We start from the raw sequence: 20264 nt of genomic DNA, 5'->3' as shown, positions 1-20264 counted from the left end.
TGCCCATCTTAAAAGTCCAATCGCACTGATGTATGTGATAGATTTGTCCTAAGGAGGAGTTATACATCATGTACAATATACATTATTTGTCAATGTATGTTGTGTGACTAACAGCCCCAGATGGTCCAATAGTTGTTCTGGTATGGGATATAACAACAAGCCAGCTATAGCCTTGTGTACAAGAATTCCAAAAAAGGTTTACAGACTCTAGTGCTTGTCAATTTTGGGATTTGCAGTGTGGCCCAGGGTGAGGGTAGGAATTCAGGCTACCTCTCTTTCATCAGTGAAGCTGGGTGATCCAGCAAATCTGGAATGGATCTGATCCAGGATTCAAAATTTGATAGCAAATGACTTAAAAAAAATCTATTATAGGTTTGCTGGATCACCCAGCTTCACTGATGAAAATGTATCCTCTCCAGCCCTGGAGAGATGTATTTAATCAGGCCTACTGAATCTGAGGTTCAACAAAGTAGTAGCTTAACAGCCCTGTTTTGGACTAACCCCTGTGAGAAGACTGATTTTTGCATTCTCACTATTTGACACGGGCAGGGTTCTCTCCTCCTGTATCACTGTCTGTATTAGTCTGTCATTTGCAATCCCTATTTAATATACAGCGCTGCGTAATATGTTGGCCTTATATAAATCCTGTTTAATTTTAATAATAACCATAACTAAATCTGTATAATCAGGGCAAACAGTGCTGGCAAGCTTCTGTGCAAGGGATGATGCAAGTAATGTACAGCACTGCGTAATATGTTGGCCCTATATAAATCCTGTTTAATATTAATAATAACCATAACTAAATCTGTATAATCAGGACAAACAGTGCCGCTGGCAAGTTTCTGTGCAAGGGATGATGCAAGTAATGTACAGCGCTGCGTAATATGTTGGCGCTATATAAATCCTATTTATTAATAATAATAATAATAATAATAATAATAATAAAGTAGTGTAGTGATTGTATAAGTTGCCAATATATGGTATAAATCATCTTGCCCGGTGTTTCAGTCAGAGCAGATGCAATGGATATTCGAGTTGTTAGGTGTTAAAGTACCTACTTCATCACATAACTAATCACTTACCTTAGCAGCGATTTCATTTGACTCAAGCTCTTTATTCTAATAAATAACTATCATTGTGTAACTATACCTGTGCTAATAGTACATGTAATGAAAACCACAAAGAAGCTGGTAATGGTAAGTAAATGAGGTTTTATTATAGAGCGCACAGTTCCCACAAAGCTAATATTCCTAGTAATTGAAAACAAATGTGGGCTAACAAATGTATATTCAGCTCTTTAAGAGAATATTCTGGTGGTGATATTATCTGCAGGTTTTCTTATTATGACAAAATTAAATTGAGTGACGTTAATCTTTAGTTGTTTGCAAATGGTTTAATGTTTCTAGTTACATTAGGCCCTAATTATACAGACGTCATATCTGCTTTTCAGACAAATGAAAGGCAAAGATCTGCCATGCTTTGTCACTAATAGAGGGTTGATTTAGAGGATGTATTTAGCTTTCTGAAACAAACAAGTCACTCAGGATTTAGAGGGAGCAGGTAAAGTGCAACTCCAGACAATGGCCCTGATTTATTAAAGCTCTCCAAGGCTGGAGAGGATACACGTCTATCAGTGAACCTGGGTGATCCAGCAAATCTGAAATGGATCTGGTGCAGGATTAAAAACTTTTGTTATCAAAAAGCAAATTACTTTTAGGAAAACCATTCCAGGTTTGCTGGATCACCCAGCTCCACTGGTGAAAGCTTATTCTTCCAAGCTTTGGAGAGCTTTAATAAACTCTTTGTCTCTCCTCTTGGAAGCAAGAGCAGGTTTAGGCAGGTCTGCCTGTAATAATGGTCTTCAGTCTGGAGCTGTCCTTCAGTGTATCTTTCCTGACACAAGATGCCCTTGGTGTTTGGGGGTTAAATGACACCCACCACCTGCACATCTTAAACTACATTTCAACATTTACAGTAAAGCTGTCCATACCTTAAAGCAGGGGTCCCCAACCCCAGGTTTGTGGCCCACTAGGCCATCTAACAGGTGGGCCACGGCTCTGTCTCACGAAGACATCACAGGCTCAGGGCGGTGGACAGGTTGTCACTCTGAACACAACCCGTCCACTCTCCCATTTTAGGCTCAGACCTGCATTAGGAGACTAGGTTGGTTCTGACATCATGAGGGGAAGTTTCTTCCCCTTTTGAGTGACACACTGCTCCCCGAGTCCATGCATTTAGTGGTCCGTGACATGCAAAAGGTTGGGGACCACTGCCTTAAAGTACTCCTGCTTAAAGCCACCAATTTCTGTATCCCACTATATGCCTACAATTCTTTGGGTTGCCAAAGCAAACCAAAATAAAATTATGGAAAACTTAAATTCGGTGAGGTTACTTTTTTTTTTGCTATCAAACAACTCTGTGAACTTATTGTTATGTGAAATTAGAATTTTTTTTTCAAGACTGTGATAAAACCAAAATGACAATATCTCTGTGCTTCTCCAAGCAGTAAAGTCAGATTGTGGGTGGTGGGTTTGCACAAAATGACCCCGCTACCATACTATCATGGATCTTTACTCCACTACATTGATAGTTTATGAAATAAGGGAATTGTCTTAAGATAGCACTACTGACCTTTAGTAGCTTTATAAACGAAAAATCTGAATAGTTTAAAGTGGAACTAAACTAAAAAAATTACACTTTCTTTTAATTCCGCAGATCACTTGATGTGCTGAGATCAGGGCATGCACAGAAGGAACAGCTCAGCCTCTGTGCTCCTATTATGTCAATTGAATTAAAGAAAAGAGGTGTCTACCCTTCCATGTAAAGTAAAAATGTTAAGTTTAGGTACGCTTTAACCTGGCAAAAAATTTAGAATTCTGTTGGGATGTCACCAGAGCTTGCTGTATAGTGATGATAATATGTGGTAAGAGACTGATATTTTACTTCTGATGGTTAAGTGAATGGGAACGTTCACACAACTGATAACAACCGATTTTTTTACTTTTTAATTGTTTGTGAAGTGATTGTATGTGTGGGTAAATCTAAGAAGTACACAAGCTGTAAAAAGTTTGCAAATAATCTTGTACATCCAACTGTTCACATTCTGATCAGACCATAAGGACAGAATGTCCTCAGTGCTTTGGGTGCATCTAATCAATTGATTTTATTTATTGAATTTGATAAGAACCATGAGGGGGGTTAACAAATACAAACATACATATATTTGGTTTAACTAAAAATATGTAAAACTGTTCACGTCTGCCCCTATTTATTCTTTAAAGGATGTAATGAGTGAGATACTACATGTAGCATCCTACCACAAAAAGCATTCAGGGGTGTGAGGAAGCGCTAACACACCACAACCCTAGCGCCAGTCTGTACAGGTTTTCACTTTAAACTGTAGAAACCGTGCCCATGGGTGTTGTTTTCAAATGCTGACTTTGTCTTATAAATGTATTTATATTATATTTACCCTTGGATTTGATATGCTACAGAAGAGGACATGATGTGTTCAAAGACATGTGGGTCAGCTGTGTATTGTTTGGACGCCAATGAGCTAGAGTATGTCTCCATATGGGGAATATGTCCATCTAAATGTGCTGGTCACTTGACTCTGGAAGTACTATCTTCCTCGTTGACAGTAACCCAGCGCTCCCTGTGACACTATGCTTTAGAACAGGCATCGGCAATCTCCCGCTTTTAGGCCAGATACGGCCTAGCCAGTAGTCCGTTCCGGCCTAATGCCCCCCTGGTCGATCTGGACTAATCCTGGCCGGCAGGGGTCAGCAACCCGCGGCTCTTGAGATTCCTTGTTATGCCTCCCTTCCCTATTTACCGCAGCTGGCGTTAACACTTCCGCCGTCGGGGTAAGGGGACATTCCCTCTCCTCCGTATGCATTGCGGAGGAGAGGAATTTCCCTTCAGGGGCGTTCCTGGTCTCTCCTCCGTATGCATTGCGGAGGAGAGGAATTTCCCTTCAGGGGCGTTCCTGGTGGGGGCTGAGCCATCAGCGCGGGACTCGAGAGCTAGTCCGGCCTTCCCCAAGTGTGCCTGCTTGACCTACTAAAATGGCCTAGTAACCAAACAATTTTGCTGACCCCTGCTTTAGAACATCTTTGGGCATAGCTGGATTTGGTCACTAATTTGGTTTCTGGATATTTATACTTGCATATGTGAGGTAAGGCTGTGACAAAATTACGGGGTTAACCATCCTAGCAATTTTTTTTTGCCCGACCTTCGTACGGGCATACCGGCTAGGTGGTTAAGGGATGTAATGAGTGAGATGCTAAATGTAGCATCCTACCACAAAAAAGCAGGGGTGTGAGGAAGCGCTAACACACCACAACCCTAGCACCAGTCTGTACAAGTTTTTACTTTAAACTGTAGAAACCGTGCCCATGTGTGTTGTTTTCAAATGCTGACTTTGCCTTTGTAATTAAACTAAAGGCCCACACACCCTTGGATTTGATACGCTACAGAAGATCATTTATACGAATGACGTATCGAAAGCAGCATAACACACACACAAGAAAACATGCATACTGCATTTTCATAAGGGCAGCATGTTACTGCTCTCTAGTGCATTGGAGATGCCAGTATGAATGAATAGCAACCCATTACACCAACGTACGTCCTGTGCATACGCTTCTACATAAAAACGTGTTAACACAACACACAAATGGGAACAGACCCCTAAACAGCAAACATGTATAAATGCAAATGTATGTGTTTGGCAAACAGCAATTGAAAAGGAAATTATTTTTTTTCCTGCAATTAAATGCACCTCATTAGGACATGATGTGTTCAAAGACATGTGGGTCAGCTGTGTATTGTTTGGACGCCATTGAGCTAGAGTATGTCTCCATATGAGGAATATGTCCATCTAAATGTGCTGGTCACTTGACTCTGGAAGTACCATCTTCCTCGTTGACAGTAACCCAGCGCTCCCTGACACTATGCTTTAGAACAGGCGTCGGCAATCTCCCGCCTTTAGGCCAGATACGGCCTAGCCAGTAGTCCATTCCGGCCTAATGCCCCCCTGGTCGATCTGGGCTGAGGTGGAGGCCGGTGTCTCTGGAGACATTGCTATCATCCCACTGAGATTCCATACCTGGAGCAGCAGCAGCATACTACTGGCAGCAGGATCCGGACTCTGGTACAGCCGTGCTTAGTGCTGGGTCTCGGTGGGAGTGTGAAGAAGCAACTGGGGTCCTTCTGCCTGCAGCATGGTCAGGCCTTGTATGGACCGCCCTGCTTCTACCTAGCTTTCTGGGATGGGGTCCTCCTGCCTACAAATGTCAGGCACTTGTGTGGACCGCCCTGTTTCCACCTACCGTGTTTCCCCGATGATAAGCCATCCCCATCAAATAAGGCATCCCCCCGATTTTGCCCAAAACAATAAAATAAAGCACCCCCCGCAAATAAGACACCCCCCATACCTGCGCCTGAAAGAATCTCCCATTCGGGTGGTTTGGTGGGTAACTGTGTGCCTCTGTGTGACTCCTCGGTGCTTCAAAGGCCGCGCACGTGCCCGCGACTCCACGCCAGGAAGGACAAGCAAGCTGCTGATCCCTGCCCTAACGGAGTCTGTTCCAAACAATTTTGCTGACCCCTGCTTTAGAACATCTTTGGGCATAGCTGGATTTGGTCACTAATTTGGTTTCTGGATATTTATACTTGCATATGTTGGCTCTAAAATCGTTGATAGTATTTTGTTTTTTATAATTTGTGATGTCTGAGGCCTTTTGTTTGGGCCTCATGCTTTTATCAATATACATGGAATGTTTATTATTGTTATTGTACACTAAATTGACTTGCCAGTAATTCCAGACTAAGGTACACCAGTACTCTGTTCTGCATTCAAAGAAATGCAGCTTCCAAAGTTCTGTAACCTCCACCTAAAGTAAACTAAAATGTTTACCTTACATATAAAGGGTAGACAACTCTTTTATATTTTATATTTATAAATTATAAAAGTAATAAATTATATAATTTTTATATAAAATTATATAAATTATATATATTTAAATATAATTTATGTAAAGCCCTCCCCTGCTGTCCTGATCACTGCTCCAATCAAGGCAGAATGAGAGCGCACAGCCTCCTGGGATGCATGCTGATCTTAGCCATGTGCAGAAGGATCTTTTTCTCCAATAAGGGAAAAAGAAAATGCTGATCTCACGCATGCGCAGTGACTCTTTTTACCCCCATCTTCCTCAGCTATGTCACCAGATATTGTGCGCAGTGTGAGATTGGGTGACGTAGACGAAGCCGAAAGGAGGGCAGAGAAGATGGCGGCGTCTGGTGCTTCCTCTGCGCCAGGTTGGAGGAGAATTCCAGGATGACGCCGGACCTGATGCAGAAAACCTCAGGAGGGATCAACAGATCTGCAAAAGTAAAGATAAGTGAGTTTTTTTTTAGTTTACTTCTGCTTTAATAAGGAGAAATGGGAATTTAATAATGTGTACCGTAGGGCACGGGTATCAAACTCAAATCACATAGGGGCCGATATCTAAAACACAGGCTAAGTGTCGGGGGGAACTTTTTATTCAGATTCATAGTGTTAGTAGAAGTATAGATCCTTCCTCACCCTAAGACATCATATCACACGCCATTCTTGTGTATTAATATGAAAATAAGAACACGCTTGTCTTTGTGAAGCATGAATTCACTTTCCCAGCTTTTATTAAATTGTCTCCCTTCTGCACCAACTTTTCCCTTGTTGGACATTTTGGGAGTGATTGGTTTTTGTTGTTAGCATCTTTTTCTGAGGTCGGTGTACCTGACCTATCCTGGTCTATGTGAGGGGAGGCAGTGACTGTGCTGAGGTGGAGGCCGGTGTCTCTGGAGACATTGCTATCATCCCACTGAGATTCCATACCTGGAGCAGCAGCAGCATAGTACTGGCAGCAGGATCCGGACTCTGGTACAGCCGTGCTTAGTGCTGGGTCTCAGCGGGAGTGTGAAGAAGCAACTGGGGTCCTTCTGCCTGCAGCACGGTCAGGCACTTGTGTGGACCGCCCTGCTTCTACCTAGCTTTGTGGGACGGGTCCTCCTGCCTGCAAATGTCAGGCACTTGTGTGGACCGCCCTGTTTCCACCTACTGGTAGCTTTCTGGGACGGGGTCCTCCTGCCTGCAGCGCAGTCAGGCACTTGTGTGGACCGCCCTGCTTCTACCTAGCTTTCTGGGATTGGGTCCTTCTGCCTGCAAACGTCAGGCCCTTGGATGCGGCACAGTCACCATGGGCCACATAAACCAGCCAGATGGGCCAGATTCATTGTGTTGTGTTGACACCTGTGCCTGATTTATTAAATCTTTCCAAGGCTGGAGAAGATACGCTTTCAGCAGTGAAGCTAGGTGATCCATCAAATCTGGAATGGATCTAGATCAGGATTGAAAACATTTGCTAACAAGAAGCAAATGACTTTTAGGCAATCCATTCCAGGTTTGCTGGATCACCCTGGTTCACTGATTAAAGTGTATCCTCTCCAGCCTTGGAGAGCTTTAATAAATCAGCCCAATGTCCTGTGATGTGTTGTGCTATGTATGCTCTCTGATTTCACTCTGGCTCAGCTCTGTTTATAAAACACATTGGGTGACCCCTCACACAGGAGCAGCACAGAACAGCCAATGTGTGAGGTCTCCTCAGGTGAAGACACAGCTCCTCTGACGTCATAACAACTCCCCTCACCTTTCACCCACTTTCTGCGGATTAGCCGGCGTCACGTGACTCCCCGGCGCCGGCCGATGACGTAGCTGGGTCCGTGGTTGCTGTGGTGAGAAGCGGGTTTGACATTGACATGAGCGGATTGAGCAGACTGAGTGTCCGGTTCGGGCGGCTATCCCGGGTATGGGGCACTCCGGTACAAGTCCGGCCGGTCAGACAGAGGAGACTCATTCACAGCGATCCCCGGTGTCTGGCTTACGCTAAGCAACTCTGCCTGGGGCAGATCAATAAGGTGAATGTGTACTACAAGTCCCAGCGTGCCCTGTGGTGATGTGTGGTGAGGCTGAATGATGACTGATACTTCTCTATTACCCGGGAAGAGGCTTCTCCATGATAAAGTGTGGCCCCAATATCAGCCCTCATATTTGTTTTGTTGTCTCCACAACTTTCCTGAATGTTACCCTCAGAAGCCCAAACTTCCTTCCGAGAGGTCCTATGTAATGTACAGCGCTGCCGAATATGTTGGCGCTATATAAATCCTGTTTAATAATAACATAGGGTGGACTGACACCAAATTAATATGCAACATCAACAGGACCGGTAACACACGTGTGTGCGCATTCCAATTCATGGGGAGCAATGCATCACCAGGTCCGAAAAACAGGAAGAGAGGCCAACGTATTATTAATAAACTATTCATATAGAGCCAACATATTATGCAGCGCTGTACATTACATAGGGGTTGCAAATGACAGATACAGACACAAGAGGAGCAGAGGACCCTGACATGAAGAGCTTACAGTCTAGGAGGACATAAAAAACAAATGGCAGTGTGAGATGGGACATTCTGTAGAAAAGAATAAAAATAGGATGGCTGTGTGGCTTATAATATTATTATTATTAAATAGGATTTATATAGCACCAACATATTATGCAGCGCTGTACATTTAATAGGACTTTGTCCCCGGATCAGTGCCTGTCAGTAAACGTCTAGGAAGTCATTCTATTTCACAGGTGCACAGTTCTCCCCAGTTTATTTTTTCAGCTGATGCTGAATGGGCAGCATGGTGGCTCATTGGTTAGCACTCTGGCCTTTGCTAGGTCCCAGTTTCAAATCACAGCCAGGACACTATCTGCATGGAGTTTGCAGGTTCTTCCCATGTTTGTGTGGGTTTCTTCCAGGTACTCCGGTTTCCTCCCACAAAAACATGCAGTGAGGTTAAATAGCTTCCCCCCAAATTGACCTTGGACTGTATAAAAGACATATGACCATGCTACCATAGTCAGATATCTTCATTACAATCTATATTTAGTGTTTAAATAGCACCAACATATTACGCAGCGCTGTACAAAGTCCATATTCATGTGACTAGCTGTCCCTCAAAGGAGCTCACAATCTAATGTCCCTACAGGCGTTACAGCGCTGCGTAATATGTTGGTGCTATATTAATACTGCGTAATAATAATGCTGGGGAGAACACCGAGATGGAAGGTCGTCTTTATTCTGCTGCTCAGAAACTTCACATTACATCTGGGCCATCAGCACTTCATTTGTAGCTGTGATCATTGTCACTGCAAATGTAAATAATGTAAAAATCCTAAGTGTCAATATTGTCCTTAAGTTGTCTATATAACAATAGATGAGAGAGAATCCTTCAGTGGGGAATCCTGTGCCTTGGAGTTTACCACTAGATTCCTGAGTCAGGAAGTAAAGGGAAATTTCCCCAATAGCACAGTAGTATAGAGACAGCTTTGATACACAGATATACCTTCATTGTTATTGTGCTCTGTGTCCTTAATGAAGAAGAATAATAAAAACTGACAAGGGGTTTACCATTCTATACTCTGTACACACTCACTGTAGATTAAAATCCGTATACTGGATAATAGGAGAAAGAAGTTGTAGGTATCACTGTTTAAGCTGGACTCTTGGCAGATATAAAACACCAAACCCTAGCAATGAACCTCCCCTATCTGCTCTCAGTTTGGTCCTATATATTATTGAACGTGTTTTGTGTTATGTCTTTAATAATTGCGAAAATACCAGCTGATCATGTCAGAAATCCAATGTTGTCTTGTCATATTCCCCGTGTAATCTCAAGGTCAGATATTTAGTTCTCCCAGGTCTTATCTAATGACTTCATGGTATAGAGATAAGGATGGGGGAAAGTTCAAGCCAGACACAGCTTAGTGTATGATCCCAGCATGGCTAGCTTCTGGGAATGAATGAACAATGTCTATATGTGAGAGTAAAGCTGCGTACACACCTGCAATTTTTCTCGTTGGAAAGGATCTTTCACGATCCTTTCCAATGAGAAAAGACTGCAGGATGCATGAACGATGCTGTACATACAGCACCGTTCATGCTCTATGGAGAGGGGAGGGGGAGAGCGACGGAGCGGCACCCTGCTGCCGCTCTCCCCTTCGCTTTCATTAGATCGGAGTCGTCCATCGTCCATGGATCCGCCAGGACGGTCGTCGGACGATGGACGACGACCGACTGTACACACGGCAGATTTTCGCCCGATAATTGGCCAATACCGATTATCGGGCGAGAAAAATTTGCCGTGTGTACGCAGCTTGAGGCTGCATTTTGTCAGCGGAGATCTTTTATGATAGTAACAGGTGAAGGAGCGAGCGCTGTACACACAGCCTTTGTTTTGCTATATAGACAGCTGAGGGTGGAAGGGACGGTAGCTGTGCTCTTTTCCCTTGACTTGTATAGTCTTTGTCCTGTTAGATCCATAAATGACATCGCTGTTATTTTTTAGATGAGCACAACTGTCCTTTCTGGGCAATAATCATCTGATGTGTGTACAGAGCCTAAGGCGGAGTATACTCGTCAGATAATTGTCACCTGAAATGTACAGTTATGCTCATCTCAGGCGGGAATCCGATGTGTACAGCGATCACCTGAAAGTGTCCATCGGTCCACCAATGTCAATGGAGGAAAGCACAGCAGGGTGACGCTCTCTTGTCCTCCCCTCTTCATACAACAAACGGGCACTGTGTGTACAGCACTCGTTTGTTTATTGGTCACTGGTAGTGTTGGTCGAACAGCTGAGTGTTCGATTCAGCAGCTATTCGATCGAATAGTCCGATATTTTTCGGTTGATGGAACGCCGAATTCAAACACCGTTAAAGTCTATGGGGGGGGGGATTTTTTTGGCACTGTGTAGAAATGCTGACAGCTCCGCTCCCCTTTTGCAGCCCTAGCGTAACTGTAGTATGTGTTCTTGGATAGAGAATCTCTATCCAAGGACACATACAGAACAGCAGTTCATCTGCATTCACAGCTAATTGGAATTACTCACGTGCCTCCTCCAACCAGCTGTAACCGCAAAGTTCCCACGGTCACTGGGCTGTACTTATCATCCCAGTGACCGTGGGAACTGAACTGCAGATGAACTCTAAATGGAGAAACTCCACTGAGAGTTCATCTGCAGTTCCACTGTGATCCCGGGGCACTAGAGGTTAATTAATCATGGGAACTGAACTGCAGATGAGAAACTCCATTGCGAGTTCATCTGCAGTCACAGCTGATAGGAGGCACGCGAATGCTTCCAATCAGTTGTGACCGCAAGTTCCCACATCATAAGTACAGCCCGGTGACCGTGGGAACTGAATTCAGATGAACTCTCAATGGAGTTCATCTGGAGTTTTCCTATTTTTTTATATATTTTTAAACATGAATTCACAAAGTCAAATTTCGTGTTTTTCGGGTTGGGTCTGCCTGAATTCGAACCACCGTTTTTGGGTCGAATATAGGGACAACCTGAATTCAAACACCAACACTAGTCACTGGAAATGATCATGAAAGATTGCTTCCACCAAGCAGTTTGTGTAATATAGGCCTGTGAATGTGAAATAGGGAATAATTAAATCTTTGGGAGGCTGGTAGGGAAATGACAAGAGGCGATGCAGATGTGTAGACTTTGATTTATGATGTTATCACTGTGCTATATTGTATTGGGTGTGTGTGAATTGTATAATTATATATAATGCTGTATTATATATGCATTGGCACTTCCTATATGCCTTGCAAATATTTTACATTGGTTGGCAGCAGCAGCAAATAAATTACCGGTAGATGCCAGTATCTCTGTCGGGACATTCTCTGCATGTAGTATGTATGTTCTTACCATATGTGCTTCCTTTGACATCCAAATATCAATTTGTGAGGTTATTAGGCTCCTCCTAAAATTGGCCCTAGACTTTGTTACTGACATATGGCTATGGTAAGAATGTTAGATTGGGAGCTCCTCCAATATTTAGGGACTTGACTATGATCCCTGTACAGTGGAAGATGTCTCTTTTATATACATGTTATTTCTTCTGTTTAATATTCATGACTATTATGGTCGAGTATTTCTTTTATGTAGCAGTAGTATTACTTCCAAGTCTAGTTCTGAAAACAAGAATACATTTGCTTGGCTCACTGAACCTGGTTTCGGTTTACATTGGAAAAACGTGAGCAAAATATGTTTATGCCTTTCCCTGATTCTCCTTGTCCTCCCTTCCAGCCAGGCTCAGATGCAGAAAGCAAATATTTTATTTCTATTTTCCAATACCAATACCAATTGATTTGGATGAGAGATATGCCAAGAAGCTTTTAGACACTTCTCCCATATTAGAGTCCCCTACATAGCAGCATAAGGGGATCAGTTTGCACCCCCAGCAGGGGAGACACAAGGGACTGGCGGTAATCTGGAGCCAATGGAATTGTGCTAAAGGGTATTAGCTGTTGGTATACATTGGCATGCCTATTCCATTGCCTTCTGTCGCTGTGTACATTTTCAGCCAGGTATTTCTTACCATGAACAGTAGCTTTCTATATAGTAAGCTTGCTTGGCAAATGTTCTTCTCTTATTGTTCCTTTTGTTATTACTACAGTATGTTCCTGTAACCATTTCTCATCCGTGCTATCCATTTTTATCTATTCTGGTATACATTGTGCCTCAGGAGATGATGACATTACAGAAATCAAGAATAGATTTGTTTTGTTGCCTTTGGATATAAAGCTGGTTATTGGATAAGACAGTAACCAAAAACAACATAGAGCACCGCTGTCTTACGCTAGAAAAAAATAAATAAATTGCATTGATGCATGACGCAGATTGTGTAGAGAACAATTACTAAAAAAAAGATTTGCAGTATTAGAAATTGTCTTTTTATGTTTGTGTATATTTCTGTAGCTAGATTTGTGTACCTGGAGTAAAGTGACCCTGAGCTTAAAAATGGAAATAAACTAACATGTTCTGAAGAACAAGCCCTATGAAGTGCCAGTATTTTTTTCTTATCCTGTCCCCCTATTCTCTGCTCCCTTTTGTGCCTTGGTAAATACCGACCTCCTAAACGTTGCATACTGCGTAGACCCATTTCCCTGCCTTCCAGGGGACAGTGTCTTTTCTGTGTGATATGAGGGTTCTATTGAAGGAAAAAAAAAAGCAAAGTATAAATACCTAGGTGAGACCGTGTAATCCCAATGTTTCTTCCCTATGGTGGCTATTCTGCTCATGAGAACTAGTTGTCATTTCCTCTGTGTATCTCTGTGACCCCAAATGTAAATTCCAACTGTCTTTTCAGACATTATTTTCAATAGGTTGTAAATAGGAAGGATTCTGATCTCTAGGAGTTAGGATTGGGGAGCCTGTTATTCCAGTGGCCAAAATGTTCCTTACATTGGTGTTCAGCGTAAGAATGTCCTTTTATATTGGGGTAAATTGGAATAATGTTATCCTAAGGCTTGCTAAAAAGAGCCATTTATAGAAGAAGGCTAGTAAAAAACCTTGTAAGCAAGGTCTATAAATGCTTCCTGTTCAGTTACAACTGAGAAATAAGTGCATGTAGAGAATATACTGTGCTCATATTGTTCTTCTCAATGAGGAAACTTCAAAACACTTCCTTCTACAGGTAAATTTTTATAAAGGATGAGAAAGAGACATCACGGTGACTTCATTCCCTAAGGAATGCTTTATGTAAGCTTAAAAGCTTCATTTTTTTATTTTTAGTATAACATGATGTAACATGTTGTCACCTAGAGAGGAAACCAGTAAGTTGAAGAAATATTAACGTATACATTTTAAAATAATAGTTACATATAGTTACATAGTGGGTTAGGTTGAAAAAAGACATAAGTCTATCAAGTACAACCACTAGGGAAATAAACATATCCCAGATATAAAACCCTATAAGACATAGTTGGTCCAGAGGAAGGCAAAAAAAAACCCGGGTACAATTTGCTTCAACAGGGGAAAAAACTCCTTCCTGATACCATGAGACAATCTGATGTTCTCTGGATCAACAGTCTCTGTTATCTTTACTTTAAATCCTTAATCCTCAGTTATATATTCTGTGCTTCTAGAAATCATCCAGTTTTTTCTTAAAGCAATCTATAGTAGTCGCTGAAACTTCTTCCTAAGGGAGCCGATTCCACATTTTCACAGACCTTACAGTGAAGAATCCCTTCCTTATCCGGAGCTTAAACTTCTTTTCCTCCAGAGGATAATAGGACACATTAGGATACATTAAAAATGGTTAAACCCCTTTAATGGCCACTGTTGGAGGACGGACCAGAGAGTTTGGGTTTACTTGGTAATAACAAGCAATGAATGATTTCTCTGTCATCCCAAAAATGAATGATACTTTTGTTTGATTAGAACAAACCTAGGTGAATCCAACAGCAGCATTAGTATATATGGAAAGGAAGATATTTGATGACAAGTCGACTTTGTATTAGTGCAGTTTATTGATGGTTAGGATTTCCATTTTCTCTTCTGCATATACTAAGTGTTGTGTGTCTTTGTCTAGATCAGTTTTTTGTGTTATAGGTTAATATGTTGTACACCAGTAACATAAGAAGTACTACCTGGATACGGATTGGAATAATAAATACAATGAGAAAATGACCATGTCCCAATCACAGATGGAGAGGAAGATCTTAAGGGCATGTGAAATTGTTTCCATCTGCTCCTGTTAATAGATCCGTCATCCTCCTTGGCACAGTAGTCGTTTTGCAGAGGCATGTTAAGCCCGAATGTCACTGCGGTACCCAGCAGCAGTGTGTCGTTGCTTCTATTAGATATAACTGCTTGTGTTCAGTGGGTGAAAGTTGAGACACTAATGGACTATTAGTCCTTGTGTTTAGTAGGTGAAAGTTGAAGCTCTGGATAACTTATTAATAACTTAGATTTACCATGAATGTGACATTGGTTTAACGTTATAAATATGTATGCTTGAGGCAGGGAAGTGGAGGGTAATCACTTAGATAATTGATAACTCTCTCAATATTACATAGAGCTGCAGCTCTTCAGGACTTGCAGGCCTTTATGTTCTTTTATGACTTCTAAATATCCCAGCAACTTTAATGTGGTGTAATGAAGATACTTGCTTTCATATCATTGCTTGCAATGGTGATAGGAGCATGTATAGTCACTGAACATTCTATAGAGGAAGCTGATGTACATGGCTTCTCCAGAATATGATAGTTGCTTGTTTGTCATGCTGTTTTACTTCAATGTTTATAAGTAGAATTCCAGCAAAAAATTAATTAGAGAAGTAGAACTTGCTGCAATATTCATTATCAGTCAAGGTTTCCCTCAGTAATTTTCGTGTCTCTGGATGTCCCCGGTGTGATGGCAAGCATCAGTTAACTCACACCATACAGGTAAGAACTTCGGACTCTGTGACCCTGATTTATTAAAGTTCTCCAAGGCTGGAGAGAATACACTTTCATCAGTGAAGCTGGGTGATCCAGCAAACCTGGAATGGTTCTTATCCAGGATTGAAAACATTTCCTAACAAACAGCTAATGACTTGGATAAGTTTAGTAAATCAGGGCCTTTATATCTGCATGTTTGTTCAGTGTTCTCCCCAGACCCTTTTAGCTGGGCGCACCACCCGGCACTTTACAGTAACCACCCGGCTGTTGGGTGATTACTGAAGAATTGGGTCACAAGGAGCTGCCACCCACCTACAATTTCTTCCCACCCGGCTTAAAAAAATTTCCAGCTTCAACACTGTTGTTCATGGTCAGTGATTCCAACTAGTAGACCCAGGTGACCAGCATATCAGCCCAGCAATTAGTTTCTTTTGAAAGTTTAGTTTCTAAGATTTATTGCTCTCTATTTCCTGACCCACAACTAATGGGCAGAGAAATACATTTCAGTGTCTGAATAGGCAGTCTCCATATTTCATTTATAGCCAGAGAAAACTAATAAATTCACAGATGAAAGATGTATTTTGATGGGTGGCAGAAAAAGGTAAAATTAATATTTTTCACAACGGACTATCCTGACTCCTGAGTTACGTCTATGAATTATTTAAGGATGTGGACAACAAGACCTCATTTGCAACACTTTCTGATTTATTTTACTAAATAAGCTGAGGATATACACTTAGTAAGGGGTAATTGACTTTGCTTGGGGAATTTCTTTGCACATTCTTGATTATTACTTGCATAGTGACCTTTTCACCACATTCATTAAACTAAGTGAATGATCCTTGGCTGAGTGCTAAACTCCTTTAGTAAACCAAGCACACCGTTTCTAACATGCTACGTAAGGTATTTGCCAACAAGAAAGGTAATTTAGTGCCATTAGGCAATGAAAATCTCTAGTGTACTTTAGCCTGAACAGACTTCTCCGATGCACTCATCAAATCACCGTCACACCGCAGAGATCTGCTAGTAGGATTTTGGGCAAATTAGATAACGCATGCATATGGCTACCACTCTGTTATACATCTTAGATTTGCAGGATTAGCTTGTGCAGTTCTGGAAATCAGAGAGTTATTTTACAGGACAGATATCCTGTACACATATAACATCACAATATATTCCGCTGTTAGTTAGTTTTCTGTATGAATGTTAGATGCACCTGGGCTGAAACAAATCATTTAAGTGATTGTCTGTAGAATGTATGTACCTTGCCCATTACATTTCAACGTTGTATTTGTTTTCTGCCTAATTACCCAAATGTCTTGTATTAGTATTCTGGCCTTATAATGTGGTAAATGCTGAGGCATGACAGCCAGGCAACTATCATCAGAAACTTTAACAATGGCAGCCTCCAGATTTTACAATGGTCCCCTGTACAAATATAAAGAGAATCAAGCAATCCTGATGAATTATTCCCATCACTGTTTCACTCTACACATTTCAAGGCATTTTCTGCTGCTAAATAGTACATATCAAAACAGGTATCATTTATATACCATATTACTGGCTTTGTCTTTCAATATTTTTATTAGGTTTTGAAAAAAGAGGTAACATGGTAACCAAGGAACAGAGACAATTATGATACAAATTATTAGAAGTGTAAAGACATGTCAAAAACTATTCAAATCTGAACAAATATCAAAAGCAATATTTAAATAAAGAGTAATAATAGTATAACAATTTTGCTTGTGTGTCTCAATCAGTAACGTGACATAGGGCAACAATAAGAAAGATAAAAGCGTAAAAGAGGAGAAGAAAAAATAATTTACCAGAGGGTTATACATTACTGGTTTGGCTTTGGTCTTTCTGAAATTCTCCACTTGTATATTATTGTTCTGGCTGATGGAAGAATGAATAATCCAGCAATATATATGTTGTTGCCCGGATAGTTTGATTTTAGAGATTTTTAGTTGACTTTAATGCTTCTGCTTTCAGACCGTATAATAATCACTAATGTGTGGATCTAAAGTCTAGGCAGGAATGAATATAGCATTATAACTACATATACATGAATAAATGCCTTCTTTAACAACTAGGTACAATATAAGTACCTAGATTTGACTTAGTAATAGGCACCTTGCAGTCCCCTTACAATAAGGCTTACGCGAGAGAAAGAAGAAACACCAGGAGCCAATTGGGGCGATAGAGTCAAATAGGAAAGCAGAGTAATGAGATTATACATCTTCACTGCGCTACTTCTCCTTTTATTGTCCAGTTACCAGCTGATTTAGTTTTGGACACCCTGGTACACCAGCCGCCAACCAGTGGTCTGCAAGAAAAATTACCTGGCCGGTGCGCCCCCATCTCCCATCGCAGCCTCAGACCTGCTTGCTAAACATGCGGGGGATAGAGGCGCAGGGCTGTTGTGTCCACAACCCTTCTCTTCTGTCCCCCCGCATGTTTAGCAAGCAGGTCTGAGCCTGCGATGGGAGAGTGGGGGGGTTCTGGCATCGTGATGTCACTCTGGGGGAAGTTTCCCCTTAGAGTGACGCTGCAGGATTTAAAATGATGAATTTAGGGGTCCGTGAGGTTGGTGACCACTGCCCTGGATAGTTGAATGATGCTGACTGTCAGACTGAAGACATCTGGGGCTGGGGAAAAATGTTATGCAGGGGAACACTCTGGTTCCAGGTAAATCTTTCAGTAAAATGTGTTTGTTTTTTAATTTTATCTTTTAATGGGCTGCTATTGTTGTCTTGGTGTACTTGTCTGAATTTGGACTGCTTTACGCTGTAAAAGGCACTGGTTAGCCCTTTACTTTAGTGAATGCAAGTGGATTAGGGCAGCAGAAGTGGTGTTGTATTGTGTTTGTCAGTTTCTGGGTAATATACATTGCCAGGTCATGGGCTCTGTCATTGTGGGAAGTCATGGGTCTAATCACATGCTGTGACATTAATAATTTACCAGTTTGTAATGGTTACATAAGGGGCCTATGGCCATCCTATTTATATTTATGTCAAGGTATTCTCTAAATGTGTCCTTATTTTCTTAGTGCTCATCCTTGAGGAGGAAGAGATTGAACAGCATAAACATGTCTGAGTGATAAAATCCTGCTCTTTCCTCGAAGAGATTTCCAGGCATGTCTAGTCCACCTTGCAGGCTTCTCATTCTCTGCCGGTGCCCTGAAGCCCTTATTTAGGTGGCCATACTTGTTCCAAATGAGCCTCCTATCAGGGTGTCCTTGTAAGATGCCCAAATCACCTTTAGGTTAGCAAAAAACAAACAAACCTGTGACTTGTAAAATGAATACCAACAGTGTTACAACTCGAAAAGAAACCATAATACGGCAGAGCGTAACTTACACCAATAGTACCACAGGAACCCCTGAAATTACAAGGCAAATTTCACTTTGTAATAGGAATCAAAAAGGGTCGGCATTTGTATAAGTGCGTTGCTTCACCTTCTTTTATCCACCAGAGAGGATCTGCTTTCATTATCACCGATTGATTGTAATTTGTTTTAATGCTCCATTGATACCCTTTTTAAAAGAGCAGTGAATGATAAGAGCAGAAAATGAGATTTCTATAAGAAAGCAGGGCTGTAATCTGTAGCTGATGCCCTATGCTCATTGAATGTTTGACAGCTGGAAGCTGATATAGTTTGTGGCTGTGAACAGATCCTCAGTGATGTTTGGTAAACAATTTGAGTGATTTCTGACCATAGGAAACATGATATTCAAATGTAGACTGGAGGTTTACTCAAAGGTAAGCTTTCATCCTACAGATTCCAGTGTTTGCTTTTCAATACTGTAACTTTCAGATACAATTAAGGTGCGTACACACTTCCAATTTTTATCGTTCCAATCGAACGACGAACGATCGATTGGGCAAAAAATCGTTCGTAAAAAAGTAACCAACGACGCCGACGAACGAGGAAAATTGTTGGAAACGAACGACCGGACCGGCGGATCGGATTGGGCGACGATCGTTGAACATCGTTCGTGTGTACGGTCGTTCGTTGATCGTCCATGGTCAGAGCATGCGTGATGAACGAACGTCCGTTCACTTTCCTGTCGTGCACATAGTTCCTCTATCGCTTAAACGATCGTATCTATTGTGTGTACAATATCTACGAACGATCGTGTCGTTACCTCTATGTGCAGGATCGGTGCTATACGATCGTTCATATATATCGTGCAGGAACGTTCGTCGTTCGTTTTCCGACAATAATAATTGGAAGTGTGTACGTAGCTTTACACTTAAAAATGAATTGAAGACTTGTTGAAGTATAATGGGAATAAAGGATGGCTGTCTCCTCTTACTTGATTATTTTTCTTATAAAGGAATAAGTGCCAACCCCTTATTGTACATAAAATCATTTTTTGGCAATGATATATTGTGGTAATAAAAAGGTTCATATATATTGTTAGTTACAACTACAATGTACGTCACTGTTGTGATACAATATCATTTATGAATTATGAATTTGCTCTTATATGCTTTTCTCTACATATATTTGTGACTGTGTGTTTTATTTTCACTTCCTGTTCCTTTATGTATAATATATTTTACTTAATACTTTTCCTGAATTTATGCCTCAACTATGTATTTCTATAAAAGCTCCATATGTGATTCTCATAATCCCCTGAGGAAGCCAATAAGGCGAAACATGTCGGGACTCGAGACACATTTGTATTGTCCTACAAGTGCTTTCAATCAGTGCTAATCAATAATGGATTCTATGCATCTGAGTGGGAATAGGTTGTATTGTTTCCTGTCTCAACAAACCTCATAAAGCTTGAAGGGGTTAAGGCTATAAAAATTATAATGTATCACGACTGTGATGTACATTGCAGTGGTCACTAACAAAATAAATATATATATATACTGTTATTACCGCAATATATCTTTTCCATAAAAATCCTCCTCTTCTCTTTTATT

The 20264-nt window shown here is 41.3% G+C and overlaps 1 protein-coding gene across 1 annotated transcript in view; it reads left to right on the top strand.

Annotated features, from left to right (window-relative positions):
- The first annotated feature begins 7753 nt into the window (after nucleotides 1-7753).
- Nucleotides 7754-20264, top strand: part of ACAD9 (acyl-CoA dehydrogenase family member 9) — a 40302-nt gene continuing 27791 nt past the window's right edge. The window contains exon 1 of the mRNA XM_072421232.1: nucleotides 7754-7959. Coding sequence (XP_072277333.1) covers nucleotides 7801-7959 — 159 coding nt within the window. The 5' untranslated portion in view covers nucleotides 7754-7800. The remainder of the gene's footprint in view (nucleotides 7960-20264) is intronic.

Source organism: Pyxicephalus adspersus, chromosome 8 (genome assembly GCF_032062135.1).
Source record: "Pyxicephalus adspersus chromosome 8, UCB_Pads_2.0, whole genome shotgun sequence".
Lineage (NCBI taxonomy): Eukaryota > Metazoa > Chordata > Amphibia > Anura > Pyxicephalidae > Pyxicephalus > Pyxicephalus adspersus.
This window is presented reverse-complemented; position numbering and strand designations above follow the sequence as displayed.